General features: G+C 38.5%; 1 protein-coding gene across 7 annotated transcripts in view; it reads right to left on the reverse strand.

The window, feature by feature from the left end:
• DENND1B (DENN domain containing 1B) overlaps positions 1–22,793 on the reverse strand; it is a 164,829-nt gene that overhangs the window by 118,149 nt on the left and 23,887 nt on the right. For all 7 annotated transcript variants that reach the window (XM_054212001.1, XM_054211999.1, XM_054212000.1 and 4 more), the window contains exon 3: positions 6,614–6,657. In XM_054212001.1, the coding sequence (XP_054067976.1) occupies positions 6,614–6,657 (44 nt within the window). The remainder of the gene's footprint in view (positions 1–6,613; positions 6,658–22,793) is intronic.

Genomic DNA, 22,793 nt, shown 5'->3' on the forward strand with positions numbered 1-22,793 from the left:
TGGTAGCATGGAATAAGGAATTAGGTGACATTAGACTGGAATATTCTGAGGGCAGTTAAGGTCAATCAACAACGACATCGCACATGACAATTTGGCAGTCTTTCTGGAAGAAGTTCCAAATGATTGTCATCACTGTTTCAGCCATCAGTTAATTTTTTTTTCTGTGGCTTGGCACATCGCTGAAGGCTGTAGGAATAGGCCAAATCACTAACAGTTATTTTCGATAGGCTGATATAGAATATCTGAAGGACAGTCAAATATTAATACTGTACTTATTTGAGCAAACAGAGAAAAGAACATTTCTACAAAATGTAGTGCCCCAATATCACAGCTGTATGATAAAAAAGAAATGGCTAACATATGCATACAGTCTATTAAAATGCACATAATTCATTTGACTCAAAATGAAAACATATCTAACAAGTAATTCCATTCATCTGGCCCTTTTTCACCCAGCCTTAAGATATACAAATGCATGCCTTTTCACCAGAACACAGCAGCTGGGAATGAAAAGGAAAGCATTCAAATGATCATTTTCACATCATATTCCATCGTCTTTTCACCAGCTTCTCCCCAGTCTTTCTTTGAGTCCCATTCTGTTACAAGAGAGCTGCTTTTTAGATCAATTCATATTTCCATAATCCACAGTGCTGTTTCTCCTCTCCTCCCCAGGGTGGACTAACCCCTGCATCCAGAGCTATGGCTTACAACTGTCATTAAGACCTATAACAATAACAAGATAACAAAAGAGCTGGTAGAGATGAGGCTAGCCAGTACCATATGCTGATCAAGTTCAACATTTTTAACTTAAAAGCTCTATAAAACAAAACTGCCACAACCCTGAAAACAAGCATACTTGATGTTGCCACCTGTCCTCAAAATTTCAAGAAAGTTCCAAGGTTTCAGTATTGGGTTTTTATGATTTTAAAAATAAAAGTCGCAAAGATTTAGTCTGTCTCTGGTTGGGATGAATTTGAAAAACAAATAAATAAATTGAGAATGCATCTTGGAATATTTACATCTTGAATGATGTGAGGGTCTCAGTGATCCTGGGTGTTCCCAGCGTGTCTAGGTGGGCAGTTATTTCACAGAATATTTGTCAGGACCAGCCAGATCTTTTTTGTTCACACAGTGCAGTCAGCAACTATAAATACACCTCTGAATGTTTTTCTGCCGATCGTGTTATCAGCTGTGATTTGCATAGACAGAAAGCATTGCTGTCTTACGCACACAGTATTCTTCAATAAAAATAATATGTATTTCAAACGTAAAATTTCAGGAAATCACAGGAAACTATCTCAACCTGATAAAGCCTACTTGCAACGCACAAAGTTGCCATCATCTCAGCTGGGTTAATTGTTTTCTGCAAAGTTGCACAGGGATTCAAGTTCCAAAATATCCTTAAACTAAACAATAATGTGTAACATTTAGACAAAAATACTTCTGAAAATTAGTACCTAATACTAATCAAACTTATTAATCCACAAGCAACAAAATCCCTAAACCCTTTTTAAGATTTACTGATAAAAACAAAACCACCAAAGCAAGCACCTATCTAATTCACATAAACATTTGAAACATGTATGTAATGCCTCATCAGAATAAAAGAACAAAGCCATCAAATGCAGAAAGCTGGTGAGATGTAGCCCCTAACAGCACGCCTGCAGCCTTGAAAAGAGCGTAAACAGTCCCGTCCCCCCTGGGTTCCTGCTGCTCTCCTAGGGAGAGGACGGAGGAACACAAATCATCACAACTGGCTTCCACACAGTATTTTGATGCAGACAACAGACTTTAGCTTGTTTCTTGAGCTTTAAATAAATAAATAATTTAATTTTGTCATTAAATAAAAATAAATAAATTTAAATAAATAATTTTTTAAATAAAACCTGTGCTATTATTTAAATCTTAAAAAAAAATATAATCTCTTTCATATTGACTTTATTTATATAATTGCTGCTGTGATCCATGCAATTAAATATTCCATCCTGCAAGAAACTGAGACTCCAATGAGACATTCATTTAAGCCAGGCTTAACTTTCAATACTTAATACATACATTGAAAGTAAAGTGTGTGATTAGCGCTTTGCTGAGGGAAGGCTGATGTACTAGTTCTTCATGGGATTTATCCCTTAAACAACTGACATTTTCAAACATGCATGTGTATCTATATATTTTTATATATACAAATATTTTCACATGAATCTGATTGATTTACCCGTATAATATCAGGCTTTAGTAGTTGGGTCACTACAGGATAAGGAGTAAGGTTTATTGCTCACAATTCAGTGGTGACTTTTGCATAATGTGATACATTAAAAATAAACCCCAGATGTTATGATACAAAATATAAGGTAATAACACAAAGGGCGTTACAGTAACTTCATAGAAAACAGTAGAGATTCCTCACATGGGATGCCATATCCCTTACTGGTTACTCATCTCCAGGGTTTGGGAAAAGCCTGACATGACAAAGGGGATTTAGTCTGCCTGCCTTAGAAAGCTGAGAGCAAGAGAAGACAGGATAAAATCTGCAACACAACAACCTAATGCAGAGTCTCAATTTTTTCTCAACCCCCCATCTTCACTCAACAGCCCCTTGTTGTATTTCATATTACTGAAGTGGCTTCTGGTAAGACCATCTCCTGCCATATCAGCTATTTGCATCATCTTTTGGGTGAGATGTTTTTCACCAGCAGAGAAGTGGCAGACTAAAGAAAGAAATTAGTATGTGATTAGATGGGAGAAGAATAAGAATTATTCAATGGATCAGTTTTTCTACACACCATATACTCTGGGACCTATCACAGATGGCAATTGCTGTGGGCCAATGAGCAGTCAGATTAAAAAAAGCAACTGAATTCTCACACAGCTAAAAATAATATCCAAAATAGCTGTAATTGCTAATTTTGTAAGAAACGTTAGACTTCACATGCTTCAAAGGTTAAGACAACCTCTGTCCCTGGCAGAGCCACCAACACCTGCTGGTGCTATCGGGACTGCGCTCTCATCCTTCCTTGGGCCAACACCACCCCTTTGCCCAGGAATGTTTCAACCCAATGAAGTTACCGGCAGCTTGAATGGTTTTATTTCCATAACAGCTGAGAACAGAGGCATCCGGGAAGCTTCTGGACACATCTGACATCAGTAGAGCTTTGCCACTGACTCCACTGCCATGAGGAGACAACCAGCACCAGCAGATCTCAGCTCTGCTGGATGGCATGAACTTCTGCAGAGATACATATTTTCTTTTTTAAGAATCATGAAGTATTTAACATTTTGGAAGCAAGAGTGTTGGTTTTATTTGGGTTGCTTCGCTAAAGCACTTAAAAAATACTTGATTTTTAAAAGCTACTGGATTTTTTTTTCCAGGTATCATAGCATTATTATTTTCTCTGCATAGACTTCCATTGGAAAATGAGCTTGCAGGGCTGAAATTAAACTCTAGGCTAACCAGGCTGAATAAACAAAATAGGAATTTCAATTAAAAACATATATGTCTTATCATAAAAATTCCATTGAGCACAAGGGAAGTTTTGAACATACTACAATACAGAGCCTGTAGGCATATGCATTCAAAATATATTTTAAATATATATAAAAAAAAATCCATTAAATGGCTACAACCAATTCCTCACCCAAACGTGAGCTTGTGAGGACAACCATGGAAGAGCTAGATATACTCAAATCGAGAATATTCACATTTTTTCTACAGTGCTTAGATTACTCAGAACTTTTTTTAACATTGTCAAACTCATGTTCATAAGCATTAATGCCAGTACAACAGTAAACTGTAACTCTATAATGTCTTAAACGGATTAGGTCTGTTGGCTTTTAGGGTACTTTTAATAAAGATTTTCTTTGAAATGGTAGTGTGGCTCTTTGTACTTAGAATTCTACCCGGCATGAGTTCATTGTTTAATTGACAGGTTCAATTCACTCAAAAGTGAATTACTCCCACCATTAAAAACAAAACAAAAAAAAAAACACCACACAAAAACACAAAACCCCAAAACACGCAAACTTTCTGAAATACTCCTGCCAAAGAGAAGTATTTTTCATTACCTGCCTTGAAGCATTACCCACCCACCCCCCCATTTTGTGGTTTTTTTTTTTTGCTTTTCCTTTTTATGCTGCATCTGAAGAATTACCACACAGAAAATAAGTGGTTTGCCTGAAGTCTTGGCAGATAAGGAAATCAACAAATCAACAATGAATCTTGCAAATCCTTTTGTGGTACCAAAACTGCGCCTTAATATTTCCTTTACTTAATGGACTGCGTGTAAGTGATTATGACAAATCACTGATCTTTTCTTTTGCCTGATCATCTGTAGTTTCTACATCCCATCCAAAACAGAAGGGATGTTTTGCAAAACAAGATTTTGCAAAGTCAACATTTAAGAAAAACAGAAACTAAAAGAATACTGCCCAGCACAAAAGAAAATGGCAGGTCACAAGAATGAGAGAGAGGATTAGGGATGAGTAAGCACTGGGAAGTTCAGGCATACTGGGAGGATGAATATGAGAAAGAGGAGGAATCTATCAAAATGGCTTAGACAAGTTTTCTTTGCATTATGAAAGCAACAAAAAGGTGACATGATAAACTGTAGAAAAATTCCGGAAGAGAGGAAAATATTTTGCCCACTGTTATCACATCACTGTGCAAACAGACAGCCCTCAGATTTTAGGAAAGATGATTCTTTGGGATACATCCAAAAACCAACTCACACATTTTACATTTAAAATAGAAATGACTAGAAAATAGAATGGAGAATATTCTTTTTCTTTTTTCTTTTTGTTTTTTTAATATTCTCCCCAAAAACTTCAATTGAAATTAGCCTTGGTAGTTTTAGTGAGACCTCATTTAAAAAAAAAATAAAATTAAATCTGGTAGATATTCAGGTCTCCCATCCAAACCTACCGAGTTCAACATGCACACACACACACATGCGCACAGAAGGCTTCTGCTGATTTCACTTGACTACTTGGCTCAGGGTGTTGCTATAGAAGCTGCTATACATTCTCTTCAAATCCAGTGGTTCTAATAGGAAAATTTCCCTTGCGAGGATGAGGATTAAAACGTACTGTTTTCCAGGAACACAAGCAATTTACCTGAAGCCCTAGATTCCCTACACTGCTGAGACACAATGTGCAGGCATAGGTTTTGCAGAGCCCAAAGGCAGGGAGCTGCCCGAGGACTCTGGTTCTTATAGATTAGGTATGTCTAATGCATCTTTCTATGATCCCCCTCCAGTCTTTAGTGGGCTTCAGCTTCTAATCATTTTTCTACACCAGCTGTTCTTTGAATAACCTTCGACTTACTGAATAAGCTCCCATTTTTCTTCATACATAATTTCTCTTTTTTTTTTTTTTCTTTTTTAAGATCAAGTCTTTCTTAGGGAAAAGAAAAAGAACAAAACAAACTATAAAAAAAGAAGAATTTAAATGACAATGAAGATGTTCATTCTGCAGCCAGGAAAATTATCAAAAGTTGCTCGTTGTCTAGCTAAGAATATATAACAGCACACTCTGCTCATGTACCATTTATCACTATCTTATAAACTGTACGTGTTTCTGACTGATGCTATTCCCTAACCAGACATCCTGCCTTCTATGTTTGTATATTTATTCCTTTCATCATGAATCACCTTATAGTTGTTTTTATAGAATCTTGTATTATTGATTTAAAAAAAAAAAATCAACAATTTATCAAGATCTACTGTACAAAAATATTTCCAGATCATCCATTGTGGTGGTATTACCAATGAAGAATATGTTTGACTCAGTACTGGTCTAAAAAGAAAATATTTTCATGGGAGAAACTCATTTAAAAGTCACTGAAATAAAATTTAATAGCTTCATTAGAATTTAATATTAATAAATTTAATAAAATAGTCCAGGGGAAAAAAAAACCAAACAAAAAAAACCCAAAAAACAACACCACACCAATTAATATCTTTGCTATCACTACAAACAGTGAAATAATCAATCAGTCCTGTATGTATAAACTTTCCTTTGAGGATTAATTATAGGTAGAAACTAGGATTTTCATGCTTTCGAAAAAAGTAACTTTAGATTATTATCTCTTACAAGGGTCTCAGGATGATTTATTATTTTTTTTTTACAAGCAAATAACTAGGGTATCTCTAAAATATTGTTAAATAAATATATAAAATCTTGCATTGTAAAAGATTAAAGGAATGGGACGCCCAAGTTCTGACATGAAAAGGACACACATGTGCAGCTCTTCAACTTTTTTGTTCTGGTGCTTTTTGTTAACACAATTTATAACATCAACATTTGGCTAAGTTTTGTTGATAATTTTTCCGTATTTCCCAATCCTACAACAGATAAAAACCCAACACTTCCAACAGGAACAGCTTATAAAATACCCCATATCAAAAATAAGGTGATACAGAGAATGAGTATGATATACAGTGCTCTACAACTGCTATTGCATATTCCTGTCACAAACGCATTCTAATCACCAAGCCACCAGTTGGGTGAAGACTTCCTCCCTGCTATCATTAGCATCTGCCTCTCCACAGCTCAATAGGAGAGCTTTTTTATTATTATTCTAACATTAAAAAAAAAAGTTCAATCTCATGTTTCCAACCTGGTCTCCAAAGTCCTCCGGGAACTTCCACAGTACCACTGGATCTGTAAATAATTGACAGACAGCATTAATCAGAGGCAAAGGACCAGAGTATTACAGTCAGAGTACATTAATATTAAAGAGAGGGTCAGCTTAGCGTCAAGCTTTGAGGCAAGTGCAAAAATGTATCTAAAAACTAAGGAAGATACTGGATTATTAAAAAGACATTTTATATTTATGAAACTATGTTTATTGTTTTACATACGGCAGCAGGTTATAACGTAACAAACTATTTTCATATTCAACTCTTTCTTTTTAACCTTTGAGTATTTCATTTTTTTAAGCACACGTTCAATTTCACATTTTAATTTAATTAAGAAATAAAGTCATATAAAACCTCTTTCCATCCAAGGAAAGAAAAGATGTAAAACAATAAGAAAGGGAAACCAAAGATCTCTATGCAGTATAGAAGTCTCATTTGTGATTTTAGAGATAGTACCAAGGTAACCCGCACTCTCAAGGAAGAGTTTTAGAAGAGCTAGCATGTCTGAATATGTTCTGTTCAGAGCCATTTGAAAATCAACATTTCAATAATATCTTAAAGTTTTCAGCAACCTATTATAAACTGTTGATTATCCAAATAATCAGTGTTGTTTAGGCTATATGTTAGTCTCATGCATTAACATTATTTTGAAGGCATCTAACACAATGACCTGAACCATAACCTTTCAACAGAAACCAAATCATGCTCTCCGTCCCCGCAAAGCTCTCATCTCCTGTGATACAAAACCTTCCCAACGTGCTGCTGTTAAACCGCATCACAAACACCCATGAAGCTTCACAGCACTCCTACACAACACGGCGGCGACAGCAGCATTTGTCCACGTGCTAAAAGTGAAATTACCCGCCTCCCTGCACAGGATGCCCAGGCTGGTGCCAAAGCCTGGAGCGGAGGGACACCTCTCCAATTTCTGCTCGTGTCCTGGCCAACATCAGGCAGATCCTCCCGCTGGCGACCACGTGGCCGATGACAGCTCTGGGTGCCAGCAGGCAGTAAAACGAACAGAGAAACCTGCCCGTAAGCACCAGGGGACACTCCCTGATGAGAATTGCAACCTCTTGGCTACCTCAGGAGCTGCTGGGATTCCTGTCTTCTGAGGAGCCAAGATCTGGGAAACGTATTTGGATTTCCACTTCAGTCTCTAACGCTAGCGCTGTCTGATAAATCAGAAACTTCTGTCTTATTGCTATGTTTTACATCAGAACCGGAGGGTTCTCCACTTCTGGCAAAGTACAGAGGTTTCTACTCTTCTTCATCCTCCCACGTATGTTTGCTGCTGCAAATTGAAGCTTTAATGGAAGGGAAACGCCATTGATGGTATTTTCATTCCCAGCTGCTAATTTCAAATCCCATTATTCAACATGCAGCTGCTGCACCCGCATGTGCCACTGGCCCACTCAACCAGGAGCTAGAGAGAGAAGCCCATATTCCTCCTTCACCCTGGGCCAGATGTTAAACCAACAGTGGAACACACATTTCAAACGTGTTGCAGAATTCAATTTGTCAACCAACTCAACCTAATTATCCCTAATTTTCATCTACTTCAAATCTAATTGAGAACTTAGATAAAAGTTTGGCTATTTGACTTTTCTCATTGGACAAACACACCTTTGCTCCTAAGAACCAGGAGCAGAGAACCTCCTAAGAACCTTCTAGGGAGAGTTCTGCAGCTATTATTTATGAAAACGTATGTATTTTGCACAAGAAATCTTCCTCCATCTACTATGGGGAGCAAGAGCATTGAGATGCAGAGATGAAATGAGATAAGATGCTATATTTATAAAAATACGATGCTATGTTTATAAAAACATGAGAGCCAATTAATACCATTACTTAAATTGGAGACCCTTTTCTCCATCTATTTTGCATGTATTTAAATCACAAACATATCTGCGTAATGACCAGATACAAGAGGAGTTTGAGTATCTCGCTGCCTATACTGTAAGGAATCTCTTGTTTTTATCCCAATTTAGAGTCATGAGAAAGAAGGTAATTATATATCAACAGTGATCTCTGATAAATCCAAGGAGCAGCAAGCATGGTAACAGGTATCAAATACTCAATGTTAAGTAATTCATAAATTACTTGCTAAAACCCACTGGAAATTGTGCAGAATCCAAAAAATACCTTAGAAGAGCTTGCAAATCTAAGGCTATATGTCCACAAACATTTCGAGCATAAATTTCTCTGCAAACGAGGAATGTCGCTGCACTCCCACTACCAGCTACTTGTTGGTGACCCTGTGCCATCACCTCTCTCCCGCCGGTGCAGACTCTTCCATGGCTACACACTTAACGAGATGAGGGAACTGACCAAGACCAAACTAACTGCCTGGAATTTTTCAGGTCAGCATCAACTAGATTAGTTCCCCAAAACCCTTGGGTTTGTGCCAGAAAAAAAGGAAGAAAAACCAGGGAATGGGGAGTTGTGGTGAGAAGAAAGCAGGATTGCTTCACACTGGCCTTAAGCGTTTGCTAGACCTCATGAAATACAAGCTGGTTACTAGCCGCGTCTAGTTCTGTTTCTTATCGCCTATCTCCTCAGATCTTCCCAAATCTTGTTGTACCGTTTATAGTTGCTTCTATTGCAAAACTCGAGAGTTATTGTCTGCAAAGAGGCGCAGGACCGTTCCGCAGTAAGGCAGGCTGAGGGAGCAGGGCTGGGGAGGAGCAGACTTGGCAGGCTCCCCTCTTCATCGCAATGAAACCGGGCAGATTATTTTGGCAGATGTGAAGCACAGTTACATGAGAAACATTCAGTGTATTGAATCTTTAGCAACACAGTAACAAAACACAGGGTTTTTTTTAATACTTTGTAAAATGTTTAATCTATAAACTTCTAAAGGGGAAAGAAATGTAACTTAATTCTTTTGCTGTTCTTAGTGGAAGTACAACCATCAGCCTTCAAAAAAGGAAGCAGATTGCAATAGCAAAACCTCCAAGCGTAATTTTAAAAGGTCACACTCAGGAGCAAAGTATAATCTCAGAATTAAGCAAAACTTGGCTCTAGGTAACTTGGGGGGCTTGGGGTCACAAAATGGGTAATATCTTCACATCTCAGTGACCTGCCAATGGAGCTGAACAACATTTCACAGGAGCATCCTTTAACAAGATCAACAGCTCCAATAACTTCTTTTGGTGCCCTGAAACGCCAACAGATATAAAACCTGCAACTCTAATTTAGTGTCCTGCTCAGTTTGCCATCTTCACTTCATATTACTAGGGCTCTCTCGTGCTACTTTGGTCTCATTTGAAATACTAAAAACAACTGTAAAGTAAATTCCCGTTCACTGAACCACAGGTATAACACCACTTATTTTCATATCATGCAAGGATATTAACATCATGAGAGGATAATTAAATTCATGTGATCTAAACAGGCAGAATAATGCTTTTAATATTCCTTAGTGAAAACAAAAAAGAGCCAACGTTTTAAAAAAATATTTCTAACTCAATTCAAGAAAAACATTCAGTGCTACATTCAGCAGAAATTACATGCCTCCAAGACTTGTCCAACTGCTTTGAGCTGGGTTTTGCAGTTGTTATTACTGGCTTTTAACTGGTTATTTTAGTAGGTACTTGCCATACATTTATTAAGTAAGAAAACCTGATGTGACTTCAGCTTCAAGTAGAAAGGTTGCTAGACTCTTTCTATCCCTTCACTCTCTGAAACCAAACCCTAACACCTATCAAAAGCCTTGGGATTTTATGATAATTATCCAAGTCAGGGATTGGGCTTTTTTCAAAAGATTATGTTTGTTTCTGCTTTTGGAGCTAGGCTCAGGCAGCATCTGACACATCTTTGTGGCGACTTCTCACAAATGCTGCAAAGGAAGAAACAAACAGGTACTGATTTAGAAATAAAATGAGAAAGTATAATCCGATTCTGCAACTTTACACACTTTATCTTCAGATTTACAAAGACTGAATTTTCTTTTCCCTGAGGATTACTTTCCAGATACCCTATCTGATCTGTCAATGTTAGGTCAATTTTATGCTGATTTTATGGGTGAGAGGATGAGAATCACTCAGAAGTAGCTGCTGCTATAGCCAGCTGAGGAAACACTGAGTTTCTCCTTGTTTTCTTTTTCTAACAGACTTTTTGGGACAAACACTTTGCACCCATTGTAAGTAAATGTAGTAGTAAGAGAAAGTTGTGAAGTGCACACATAAAATAGTTTGTGCATTGCACGTGTAAATAGACACATCCACATACAAGCATCACTTCTCCCTATGTCTACTGCATCCAAGGCAGACACTTCTTACAAAAGTACATCTTAGCACAGCCCCCTAATGCTTGAAAATTCCTTTGCTAAATACCCTACAGCACTGGAAAGTACATCTCCCAGGTGTGAATTTTACACTACTGCAAGGCTGCAGCTCATGTGCATATTGCTAGACATAACTTCTGACATTTTATTTATTTGACTACTTTTGCATCATTTGTGATCATTTAAGTCTGTCTATACATATCTCAAAAAAAAGCTTTTTATAGTAAGATTCAGAAAGAACCAGTTAAACCTCTGAGGACCACAACTAAAAGCAGGTGCAACTCTTGGTACAAGTCAGAAGAGAGACAGCACAGAAAGGTTTGTTGAGGGACCAAAACCTAGCATACAGTACACTTGATGCAAAAAGAAAAGCAAGTCACACGCAACACAAAAACAAAAGTATTCAAAATGTTAACAATCTAGAACTGCTCCACAAGAAAAATGTAGGCAAGTATGGTACATACTAAGAGAAAAGGAGAACACGCATATCCTCAAGGTAACTCCTCTCCAAAAACCCATTCCCACAGAGGTAGCTTCATAAAGCACGTCAGCTGTATTTTTAGGAAAACCACTTCTAACATGTTTTAACTTCTGTAACAAATCTAAGAAAATATACAAGTACTATTTCTCATGACAGCGTAGATTAGAGAAGCAGTGCATTCAGAACCATAAAAAAATAAAGAGAAAGCTTTCTGAGTGGTAGCTTTCAAAAAAATTCAGTAGTTAAATATACTCTAAAAATACTCTTCACAATCATTAAGCTTGCAGATTATAAACGTCACCCAAAAATATAACAGGATAAAGCTAATTATCACACATACAATTTGGTAATGGAACAGAAATTACAAACACATGCTGAGAAACATCATCTCAGGTAATTCTCTTGATAGCAACAGAGAATAATTTCAGACAGAAAAACACAGCTAAGGTAAAATGAAACGGATTAATTAAGTAGTCCAATATTCTGCCTGGAAAGGAGGAATCTTCATCCCTGTGGGTTTTACAGAGCAGGACAGACAAAATGACTGCCAAGCAGAGTTGGTCATGTCTTGGGACAGAGGAACGGACTAGATGACTGCTCAGTACCCCTCCAGCTATATTTTCTCTGATGCCGTAAAGATATTCATTGGAAAAAAGCTGTCAGTGCAGAGGGGAAAGAAGAGACTGGGGCCAGGAGTTATGGGGGTGGGGAAGAAACACATTGAGGAAAAGGAAGGCAGCAAAGCAAAGCTTATTGCAGACACTTCTTTCTTGTCTGGGGGGGGGGGAAAAAAAAAAAAAAAAAAAGACGTTTCAGATCGTTTTTCTTATGTGAACACCAGAAGGCAATTGATAAAGCTGAAATTATGTATCAGTATGTCAGGGAACAGCTTTATAAACACCCATTTCAGCAATAAGCAGAATTGGTTTTGTTAGAATAAGTAGTTTTCAGTAACAAAAATTTAGTTCTCTAAATCAAGTTTATAATACTGCTACTGTTCAAAGGCAAAAATCTGCTACATACCTAACATAATTTGACAGAAACCCAAAACAGTAATTATAATGATGCTTTTGTATCAATACAGTGTTTTATTACTACAACAGCAATTCAGAAACAAAATGTGAGATGAACCGTTACCGTGCAACCCAAGCATTTTCACAGATGAAATCATCTGATGAAAAAAACAGCATTCACATAAAAAGATTACTTCTTGAAAGAAAAAAAAAAAAAAAAAAAAGACTTCTGTATATCATATTAAAACCCGCTTGTTAACAGTTCCATACACGAAGTGCCAGAGGTGCAGTAGGAAACGGGAGGCATTGCTGTCAGGAAGATCTGAGTGCGACAGTGGTCTTCAGCTCCCAGGTTTGGGGGATCAAAGTGGAGCACCTGCCAGCAGCTGGAAGAAGAGCAAGATGCCGCGGAAAAGGGGGGGAAGAAGGAAGTTACAGTATTTTCCAAGCATCAGTAATCAAAAGAAAGAACAAGGACAAAATACATCGAAGCAACTTCATAAAAAAAAAAAGTTAAACTAAGGAACACTCTCTAACTTCTCTGGCACTTAAAACTTGTCAGATTAAAGATAATATGTAAATGATGGTGCCACTGTAGAAAATACTTGAAAGTACACTTTTATGCAAATCATGTAGTCCACATATTTTTTTGCTCATCAAAGGAATACTGAAAGAAACTTCTACAGGACCGTTAAGCCTGTTCTTACTCTAACTATTCCTCAGAAAGCTTATTGCAGAATACAACCACATTCTTAGTCTTTTCACAAAAGCAAAGAAAATGTATTTAAAAAATTATATCAAATCTTAACATTACAGCACCTTTGACTTCTTTGATCACGCTTTAGCCACTAATGTGCCTTCCTAAATTGCCACCACAGTTTCAAACAGTTGCTATGAGTACAGGGCAAAAAAACAGCCGCACCAAAACAGGTATGTTCCCCTGGAAAGATAGCTACTTCCAGCCAAAGACGACCAATAATATTGAGTGCTTGACCACCAGCAATTTCAAAAGTGAAAGACTGACACTTTACAACCAGCTTTTCCTGCTACATATTAATACATTGAGATGTTTCTGGGTCTCTAGATGCTTACACAGTAACCTCAGCAGCACATTTGAGGAAGATGCTGAACCTGGACTAGCCTTTCAAAACAAGCCACAGTGTGGCCATGACGCAGGAGCCCAGTGTCTCTTGTCTCCTTTCCCTTCCCCACACCAGTGAGTGGCCTCTGTCTTGTCTTCAACTGATGGCAAAGCTTATACTCCATTTTGAAAAATGATTTAGGCAGTGGAGGTTCCTGACCCTCACACCAGTGTTGGAGGAGATATTTGGAAAGTATGACTTATGACATTTTTCCTTTTAACTTTTCTCATACAAACCAAACCGTGAACTAAATGACAACCCTGTTAACAAACACACAACAAATAGTGCCCTTTAGGAAAGGGAAAATGGAAAATAACATTTTAGCAGCCTGTCTCAGTGACAGTCACAGTAGCTGTGACCTGTAAGTCTTTGTGATTGCACATTTGCAAAACAGAAACATGATTTTTATATCAGTCACTTTTCAGTCAGGTTCAGAAACATAATTACAAAGACTGACTCCTCACAGGTAAGATGAAAATGTCTTCCTCCCACAAGGAAGCTTTTCCTAAGGAAACTGCTTTTAACTGTAGCTGAACATAAGCTGGGCTGGCTTTCAAATGAGCTGAAAACTCTAACATAGTTTAAAATAATTTCTGTAGGACTTGTGCTTAAAAAATGCCCCAAATCACAAGTAACCTAAATTACTTGGGGACTTATCCAGTGGGTCAAATTTAATTGAATCTTTTCACAGACATGTAACTTACTAAATGGTTTCAGGATAACAGTGCTCACACCACATTTGTGCAAAATTCTGAATTTTGTTTCTAATACATGGGAAAACAAACACACAATCCACAACTGTAAGAGTCACTTGGTCTTTAAGCAAAACCCACACACACCACATTCTTGTTTACTCCCCGCAAATACAACTCGCACTTGAAGTCAGCGGGTCCAACTCAGTCGCTACTCACAGCGTTACAACGTCACGGCAACTCCACAGCTTGTACATGCAGGTCCGTACCGCCCACCGAAACATTCACAGCTCACAGTCCGTAGTGAAGTGTGTGAATCTGACACATGCACATCACATTGTAAAGCCACACAATACATTTCCTGATTGCAAAATTTACCATAGAATTATTTTTAAGTATTTCTACTTTTAACACACATGATAACGGTTCCTCAAAGTACTCAGAAAATTGAGAATGTGAAAACAGTGTGCAAATATTGAACCCCAACTAATCACGTGCAACGTTCAGCCTACCACATTGCAGAGATGCAGGGCTTTGTCTGACAGCACTACAGGTTTTGGACCTGACGGGTCCTCTGATTTTTCCAGTTTCCCAGTCTGTAACGCACTCAAACTAGGCAATAAGTCATTTTTCCTTCTACGAGCAAGTAGATGGTTAAAACCTCTAGCCACAGCTTGCCATCTCCTTCAGAGCTGCAGGTCAATCCCTTTTTGCCCAAGAATTTATTACCACTGAAGGACAGAGCAGTAAGTCATTTCAGCTAACTAGGGACAGAAAGAAAGGGTCCTTTTGGCTGCAATGCTATTAGCCATGCTTCAGGATAAAACCTTAATCAGGGTGAGAGTTCATTGCACAGATAGTGCACAGATAAAATGAATATGTTCAGCCTTCATTTGGCCTCTTCACAAGATAAGCAAGAGTTTCTTTTACCTGCTAAGTCTTTAGAATGAGCTTGTAAAGTGAGGCAACAATTGTATGCCTTTTGGAGCCACTGTGCTATTTTTAATTTTCCTATTTTTAACTTGTAATCATGAGTGAATTACGGCTCAAGAAAATGAGGATCTAAGAACTAAGGTAGCAAAAGAACCAGTAAGTGAGCACCATATATGCTTTAAGTCACTGCTAATGTTTAAGGAAGGTTTACAAAACAAAATACTTCTGTTCCGCTGTCACAGGGTCTCTTGTTCAAAGAGGCTTCAGTGCAGTGATCTAATGAAATGAACAGTAATGTCTGAAAGAGAAGGAATGTAATTGTATGTTACAACATAGTTTCAATTTCCCTACCTATATCCTGCTTTCATTCTCCCATTACAATTAATGTTATCTATATGAAATTCAAACCTTTCACATTTTGCTCACTGGCTGCGGAAGGGACGGAAGCAGAGCAGTACTGACAACCGGGACCTGGCCTGGCCATTTCCTACTCCTCAGAACACCTATGGCACCACAATCAAAACACATCTGACTATGAAAGCTTTAACAATATCAGACAACATTTCATACTTCTATATACTTAGCAATCTGCTACAAATTAAAACAATCATAAATATTCTCAGTTACACAAAGCTCTAAAACCACAACAATCATGTTCATTAGCCATAGCCTACATATATAGTTTGCTGTATGTCTAAACAGTTCACAGATTTAAAATAATTAAAATATCTCTTAAAAATGTATATTTTCTAGCCTATTCTGATTCAGTGTTGATTTTTATCTTTGTTGTTCATGATACATTAAACCAGAATAAAGATGAAGGAGCACTGATCAATAAGCACAAATCTTTTTTTGCCTTTGCTTTCCATCTTATACCAAATCCATTTTAATACCATTGGGGAGAAAAAATAAACTCATCAGTCACCTGATGGAGTAATTCAAAACTTAACCAAACAGGGCTAATGGGTGAGAATTGAATTGAAAACACCTTGACAAAGAAAGCAATTTCTTTTTTTTCGCACTCCTCAGAAGCTGTGGGTGATCACTGTAATCGAACCATCAACAGCGAGGGGCCATCTGTCCCAAGGGCCCCTCCATGTGAGCAAGAATCAACAACAAAAAATTTTAGATGCTGGCCCACATGCATTCGGCCCCAATTTGTCTATGACAGGCAGCATGCAGCTGAAAATCAGTGCTTCAACGTTTTTCACATACCGATCCTTAACAGTCAACACTAAACTTTTGATAAGAACAAAACACAAGAGTAGGTTAAGAGGTTGCTTACACAAAGATCAGTGTTACTCCAACAGCTAATAAACCTCTAATCAACTGGGATTCTCACTCTATCATGAAGGACTCATGTTTCAGTATCCAATAGCCATGGTCAGGACAAAAAAGAGTACATAAAGCCACCTTTACACTAGCATTGATGTTACGAGTCCCCTCTAGTATTAGTCTGTGCAGCCACTGAAGATATTCTACTCATTCACCAAACCACTTATACAGAATCCCCAAACCTTGGGGTTTTTCCATAGAATACAAAGAAAACATTAAGAAATGGTCTTCCAGAAGTTTCCAAGCCAGTGACCACACACAATGCATGCCAAGAGCAAGGGGCTGAGGCTGACCCAGCAGAGGCACCCTGACTTCGGCACCTGATGTCCCAGGGAACACAGACCCCTCTGATCCTCACCAAGGACCTCCCAGGACAGGAGCACATCCCTTCCAGGGATGCTCCCAAACCGGGCACTTTTCCCTTGACAAGCCTTTCAAAGGGGAACAACACACACAGAGGAAGGTTAATCCAATTTATTTCTTTGGTGTTTTCCTACTGGAAAAATATATTGATCTTTTAGTAAAACAAACTCTGACATAGCTGCACCTCTCTGCACCTAACTGCTTCAAAGCTCTGAATAGTCACAAAGTAGTTACAGACAGCAGCAAGAAAAAAAATTTATATTCTTTTTTGTTCAGCTTCCTTAAAAGTATTTGTCCCTCTGCTTCAACAGAGCTAGAACACATGCCCAGCCAAAAGCACAACACACCAGGAATTAAAAAACACGTGTTCTGATTTTTAGTCCTGCCAGCTACCTGCTGCACAACCTCAAGTCAGTCATTCCAGGTTTCCAAATATCATGAGATCTTGAAAAACGTAACTCTGATTCAGAAGAACGTGGACTTGCATAAAACCAGGACATTTCCATGCAAGCTCAGGGTTAGCTATTTTAAAGCACAGGCCATACGCATAAGACAAGTGAAAGCAAGTTGAAGACTTTTCTTGGAGGTGTTTACAGCTACTCAGGTCAAAATTCCCAATTATTTGCCCAAGTGCAGTCAGTAAAATAGGGGACATAAACCGCATCCCAATACACATAAAGGAGCTGTAACCACAATGGTATTGTGTCTTGCTGCCCTGGAGAGGAGATCTGGGTTCCAGTCTTTACAGGCTACTAATCCCAAAGCACACTCAATAACCAGGAAACTCACCAGGATATTTCTTGATGTCACGTACTTCAATGATAAAACAGAAGAGTTACTTTTCTCCACTGATTTCTAAAGTACTATTTATTCAGAACAGTAATGTAGGAGGGTGATATAGATGCATGGTTTCAATTTACATCCAGCTACAAATTAACTGTGATGTGGCTAGAGCGCAAAACTATTTTATCTTATGAAATCTCAATGCCTGATGGCACCCTGTGGAATCTCAAATAAGTCGTGCCCAAAATAGCAAAAATTAATTTAACAGTATGATAATAACAGACCATATATTTCACCCTAAAAGAAAAAGCTAAAGTTCAAAACAACACGCTGCACTCGCATGTCCCATGTGGGGTCAAGAATGAACACATCCTTTGTAAATCGAGCCTTTTCAGAAGCAACGTCAGAAGCCTTCTTCTCCCATTTCAGCAGTCTGCAGTCAAACTAGCTGTCCGAAAAGTACAAGAATGTATGTCAGAAGCAGTTACACCAATGAAGGCATCCTGCAACGTGCACAGCTACACTGCTGGGGGGGAGCCGACCCAGGCCCAGCTGCCCCGAAAGCCGGGGTACACCAGCCAGGCTGCGGGCTCTGGCTGGTGTGTTGGCTGGTCACAGATGCAAAGAAGTGGCCCAGAGAGTGGTCGCTGCCACTCAGGGTAGAAAGAAGTGAGGAAACAGACCTGTGCTTACTCAGAAAAACAACGGGGTGTTTGGGGATAGACAGATAAGGGCTACAGGAAGGAAGACAGTATTACAGAAAGAGGGACCATCTGTATGTTTGAACTAAGTATTTCTGCCTTGGAAGCAACGAAGGTCTTCATTTTACTTTCCAAAGAGCATTACAGGAGAAAGAAGTGAGATGAGAACAGGAAAACCATAAGTAATGCATATGTATGCACCAGATATACTGCACTGAAAAATATTAGCAAGTAAAAAAATTATATTATTGTTGATGTGAAAGAACAAGGAATGACTTATTAATAAATCACCAACAGCATAAATTAAGATCATGTCTCATCTGAAACACTGATTTACCAAATAAATCTGATGCTAATATTTCAGAATGCACCTATAAACCTGCACAACAGTAGCAGCCGCCAACACAGAATGCACAGTGACATATATGACACTGCATGTAATATTACATATTATTTTACATTAATCTGTAAGAAATTTTTCATAAAAAGGTCTCCTCTCAACCACTGCCCTTCTCATTGCACAATTTCCCTCTGTTCAGTAGTTGCATGAGAGGATCAGATGCTATTATGTCTTCCATATTTTGGAGAGGCCATATGATTCTAGCATCCATTTTGTATCTATCTATCCAACTTCCTCCTTGGTGTAGATCAGTAGACAAACCTCAGGTTACCTCCGAGCCCCACATCACTAACCGCTTCTAGTCATTTCACACCCGAGTTCTGTCCTGCCATGCGTTGGCCATCCCCACCAGTGAGGCAGTACTGCTGCCATGGCTGCACGTTCACCACAGCAAGGCTTAGAAGGATGACCTGAATCAACAGTACAGTTTTGTAACAATTTGGTAACTACCTGTTTTCCTCTTTATTTTTCGTTTCTGAAAACAAACGGAAATTCAACTCTAGGAGAAATAATTGAGCTCTCCCATGTACGTGAAGCCTAGACCAGCAAGGGTGTCCAGTTGAAATCAATGCTAAAGAATAATAATTTCTGATGTAAACACAAATTTAAGTCATGACCGCTTGGACCCCAAGAAAATACCATTGTCTCATTGGGCATCTATTAGGACAACAAAAAAGCTACAAATACTAAGAATTAATCACAGGTGCCAACAAGTCTTCATAAGGCACAAAAATGAATTTTCGGAGGAAGTATTAAAATGTTTTCAGACAAGCAAATTCTTGTGCTAAAACACACTATGCCACAGAAGAAACAAATCATTAACCACATGCATGCACTTCTCATCAAGAACAGTTCAACATGTAGCTGGATAAAAGAGAAGTTCCTTTGCTTTAAGAGAACTAATTCTTTTTTTTTTTTATTAATGAAGCCTAACTATAATCACCCATGCCAACAATTTCATAATCAATGGGAGACGATGTATTTGTAAATTATGTCTATATGAAGTAAGGTATCTCCTGATAGCACCTTTTTAATTAATTGTTTTGATAATTAGTGAGAAAACATATAGGATACGAAAACACTGCTGCACCTTTCAAGTAGAAAGACATACTCTCTCTCAAGCAAGCCTCAGATAACTACTCTCTTATCTTGAGCCTTCCATCACTCCAATAAACACAATCGGCACACTTGCCAGAGCAGGGAAAATCCATTCATTTCTGAAAACTGAGAAGACTAAAAATAGATTTGAAGAATTATGGATGTGCAAATATCACGTCTTAATTTTTAAAATTATCTCAGATGACTTCTTATTGCTAAAATTCTTCATTCCTATTGAGCGAACTAACCTGCTCTAGACAGAACAGGAGGCCTGTGAGCAGCGTGTCCTGTCCACATATGTTGAAAAGCACATTCAGGACAGAACTGGAGCCTAAAGCCCCACGTGCCCACAGTAGATTTCTTTTCAGAGGAGGTAAATTCCACAGAACATTGTGTTTAGAACTGTAAAGCATACCTCCATTCTTCAGGAAAAAGGGACAGCTAAGATTCCAGAAATAAAATCCTGTTCTAGCTCAAGTCCATGCTCATTTGCCACTTGCTCTTCCACAACCAATATACCACCTTAAGACAGGCAGGACTTCGAAACTTTATTTTTGACACATAGAGTAATTTTTATCACAAAGTTTTCTACCACTGTAACTATTAGTCAGAAAAGAAGAACTTAGCAAGGAGATATGAGCTACATACAACAGTATCTTTTTTTTTAACCTTTTTTTTTTTCCCCAAAAATAGCGACATGTTGCATGAGATATTATTCCAGAACATGACGACCTCACCAGTCACCTTTCATAAGGTGAGAGAGGCTTAGATTGCTTTTAAAGATTCCAGAAGAAATAATTAGGCGAGAAAAACTGTTTTCCAAATTCAAATACAAGATTCTGGAAGGCCACCAACTCTAAAATACATAAACCTTTTAACTTCTGACGCTTCCCCAAGGACAAAGTGTCAGTCGTTTTGGTGAGAACACCATTTTATCCCATCAAATTTGAAAAGCCTAAAAAGCCACAATTCATATTGAAAGCTGCCCACTGCAAGAGTTACAAAATAACCCATTAACAGCAAGGCAAATCGAGTATAATGGGTTATTCATTTCACTTTCACTTAATAGCTATAGGAATCACCTGCACAGGTATGTCCAGCAACAGCCACGATCCTAAGTCTTTCATTTAAAAATGATTTATTAAACGGCTCTGCAGATTTGACAAGCTCTCCACTAAAACACTGTATTTTGAAATCAGCAAACCCAAAAGGGTTTCTAAGGATCATAAAGAGAACGAAGAGTCTTTTGTCTCATTTGAAGATGTGTCAGATCATGGAAGTACACTTAGTACTTTCTGAGGAATTTACCCCTACGTAATTAAAAAGAAGAAAGATGGATGTCTACGTGAAATTGAGAAACAAAGAATTAAGCTCAGCCAAGGGTGAGAGGGAACATAACGTCTGAGGTTGTGCTATTTCCAAGCACAACTAAAATCAAGCATGTACCAATGTACATTTCCCCGGGTGCTGAGAAATCCTGCCACGGGCTGGCTGAGGAATGCTGGTGGTTACTGATCACTTCTCTTAATGCAAGGGGCCTAAAGCTGTCCAGGTCATAAGCAAATGTTTGAAGATGTGACACGTGAAGAGGGTCAACAACAAAGCCTAACTTTAATCCCTTTGTGTGAAGCAGGAAGAGGAATTTACCTCATATATAACACACATCTATAGGCAGTGAAGTATAAAACTTCCAGAGGTGCACAAGCAAGGCATTATGTCTTCTTTGCTTTTTTGGCGTGCTGGGAGAGACGGGGAGGGAGGAGGAGAGTGGTGCTTCTCACGGGCTGGATGTAGTGAAGCACAAGGAATGTGTGCCAGGCAGGGAGCTTTAACGCACCAAAGTATATTAACCACTGCTGGCATCTTCTGCCAGCTTGAGTCAAGAGTAGCATAACCAATTAGTCCAAACAGGTGAATCAGAGAATATGGGAGGCTTAACTATTAGTTAACATAACTTCCATCATTTCTAATTGGATTGTGACTAAATTCCCAGCACTGATAATACCAAAATGAGATCAGAGGGGAAAGCCTCCATATTCCCTTTGCACAAAGACTGGAAACAGCTCTCCCCTGCTGTTGTACAATAGCGCTGACCACCCAAAGACCCGCCGCATTAACTGAAGAGACCCATCTCACTACCCGTTGAACGCGTGTGAGGAGGTTACTACTGTGATGCTTCTTTATGAACTTCAAAAAAAACAGTCCAGAAACAGTGGAAACGGTTAAAAGGCCAAATGCTAAATGATGTTAATTTATGCAAAGATTAAAATAAAAATTAAAAAAAAAAAAAAAAACAAAACAGAAAAGGATCTGATCTGGGCTGGAGAGGAGGACAGCAGAATAACTGTACTTTTAAGGGTTGCTGAAAGAGTCAGTTTTCATTTGGGCATCTCTTTATCAAGCATTTGAGAAGAGAGCGGTCTGCAAGCTCCAAACTCTGTAGCAACGCACAGCTAAGCCAGCACACATCTTCAGACTCACTTGCATCCCATCAGAACTCCCGTAACCATTCCTGACACTCATTTGCTTGACCCATTTTTGATAAACAAAGAATGGAGTACTTGAAGTATTTTTCCCCCTTGTTCATCCCATTCTTCAGTAGTCTCTTATTTTATGGTCAGAGGTTAAACTGCTGACCTTTCACCTTCAAGGCAAGTTTTTCCCCCCTTCCATAAAAGGTTTTTCACAGTGTGCAGCATTCGGATTAGCCCCTATCCCCTTGAACAAAAGCTATGCCTTTGTACTACTGGTTTGGGCATGGAGTCCGTACATCAGAGGAAGCTGCTCCTACTTACCATTCACAATAACGATATTGTGAGGCCCCTCTAACGCCTCATCTCTCAGTGTCTAGACTTTCACCCAACCAGCCAGCAAAAAGAAAATCCTGTAAAGCACTCAACTGAAAATTAACTATGGTATCCTGTTGTGA

The sequence above is a fragment of the Rissa tridactyla genome, chromosome 8, assembly GCF_028500815.1.
Source record: "Rissa tridactyla isolate bRisTri1 chromosome 8, bRisTri1.patW.cur.20221130, whole genome shotgun sequence".
In the NCBI taxonomy this organism is placed as follows: Eukaryota; Metazoa; Chordata; class Aves; order Charadriiformes; family Laridae; genus Rissa; species Rissa tridactyla.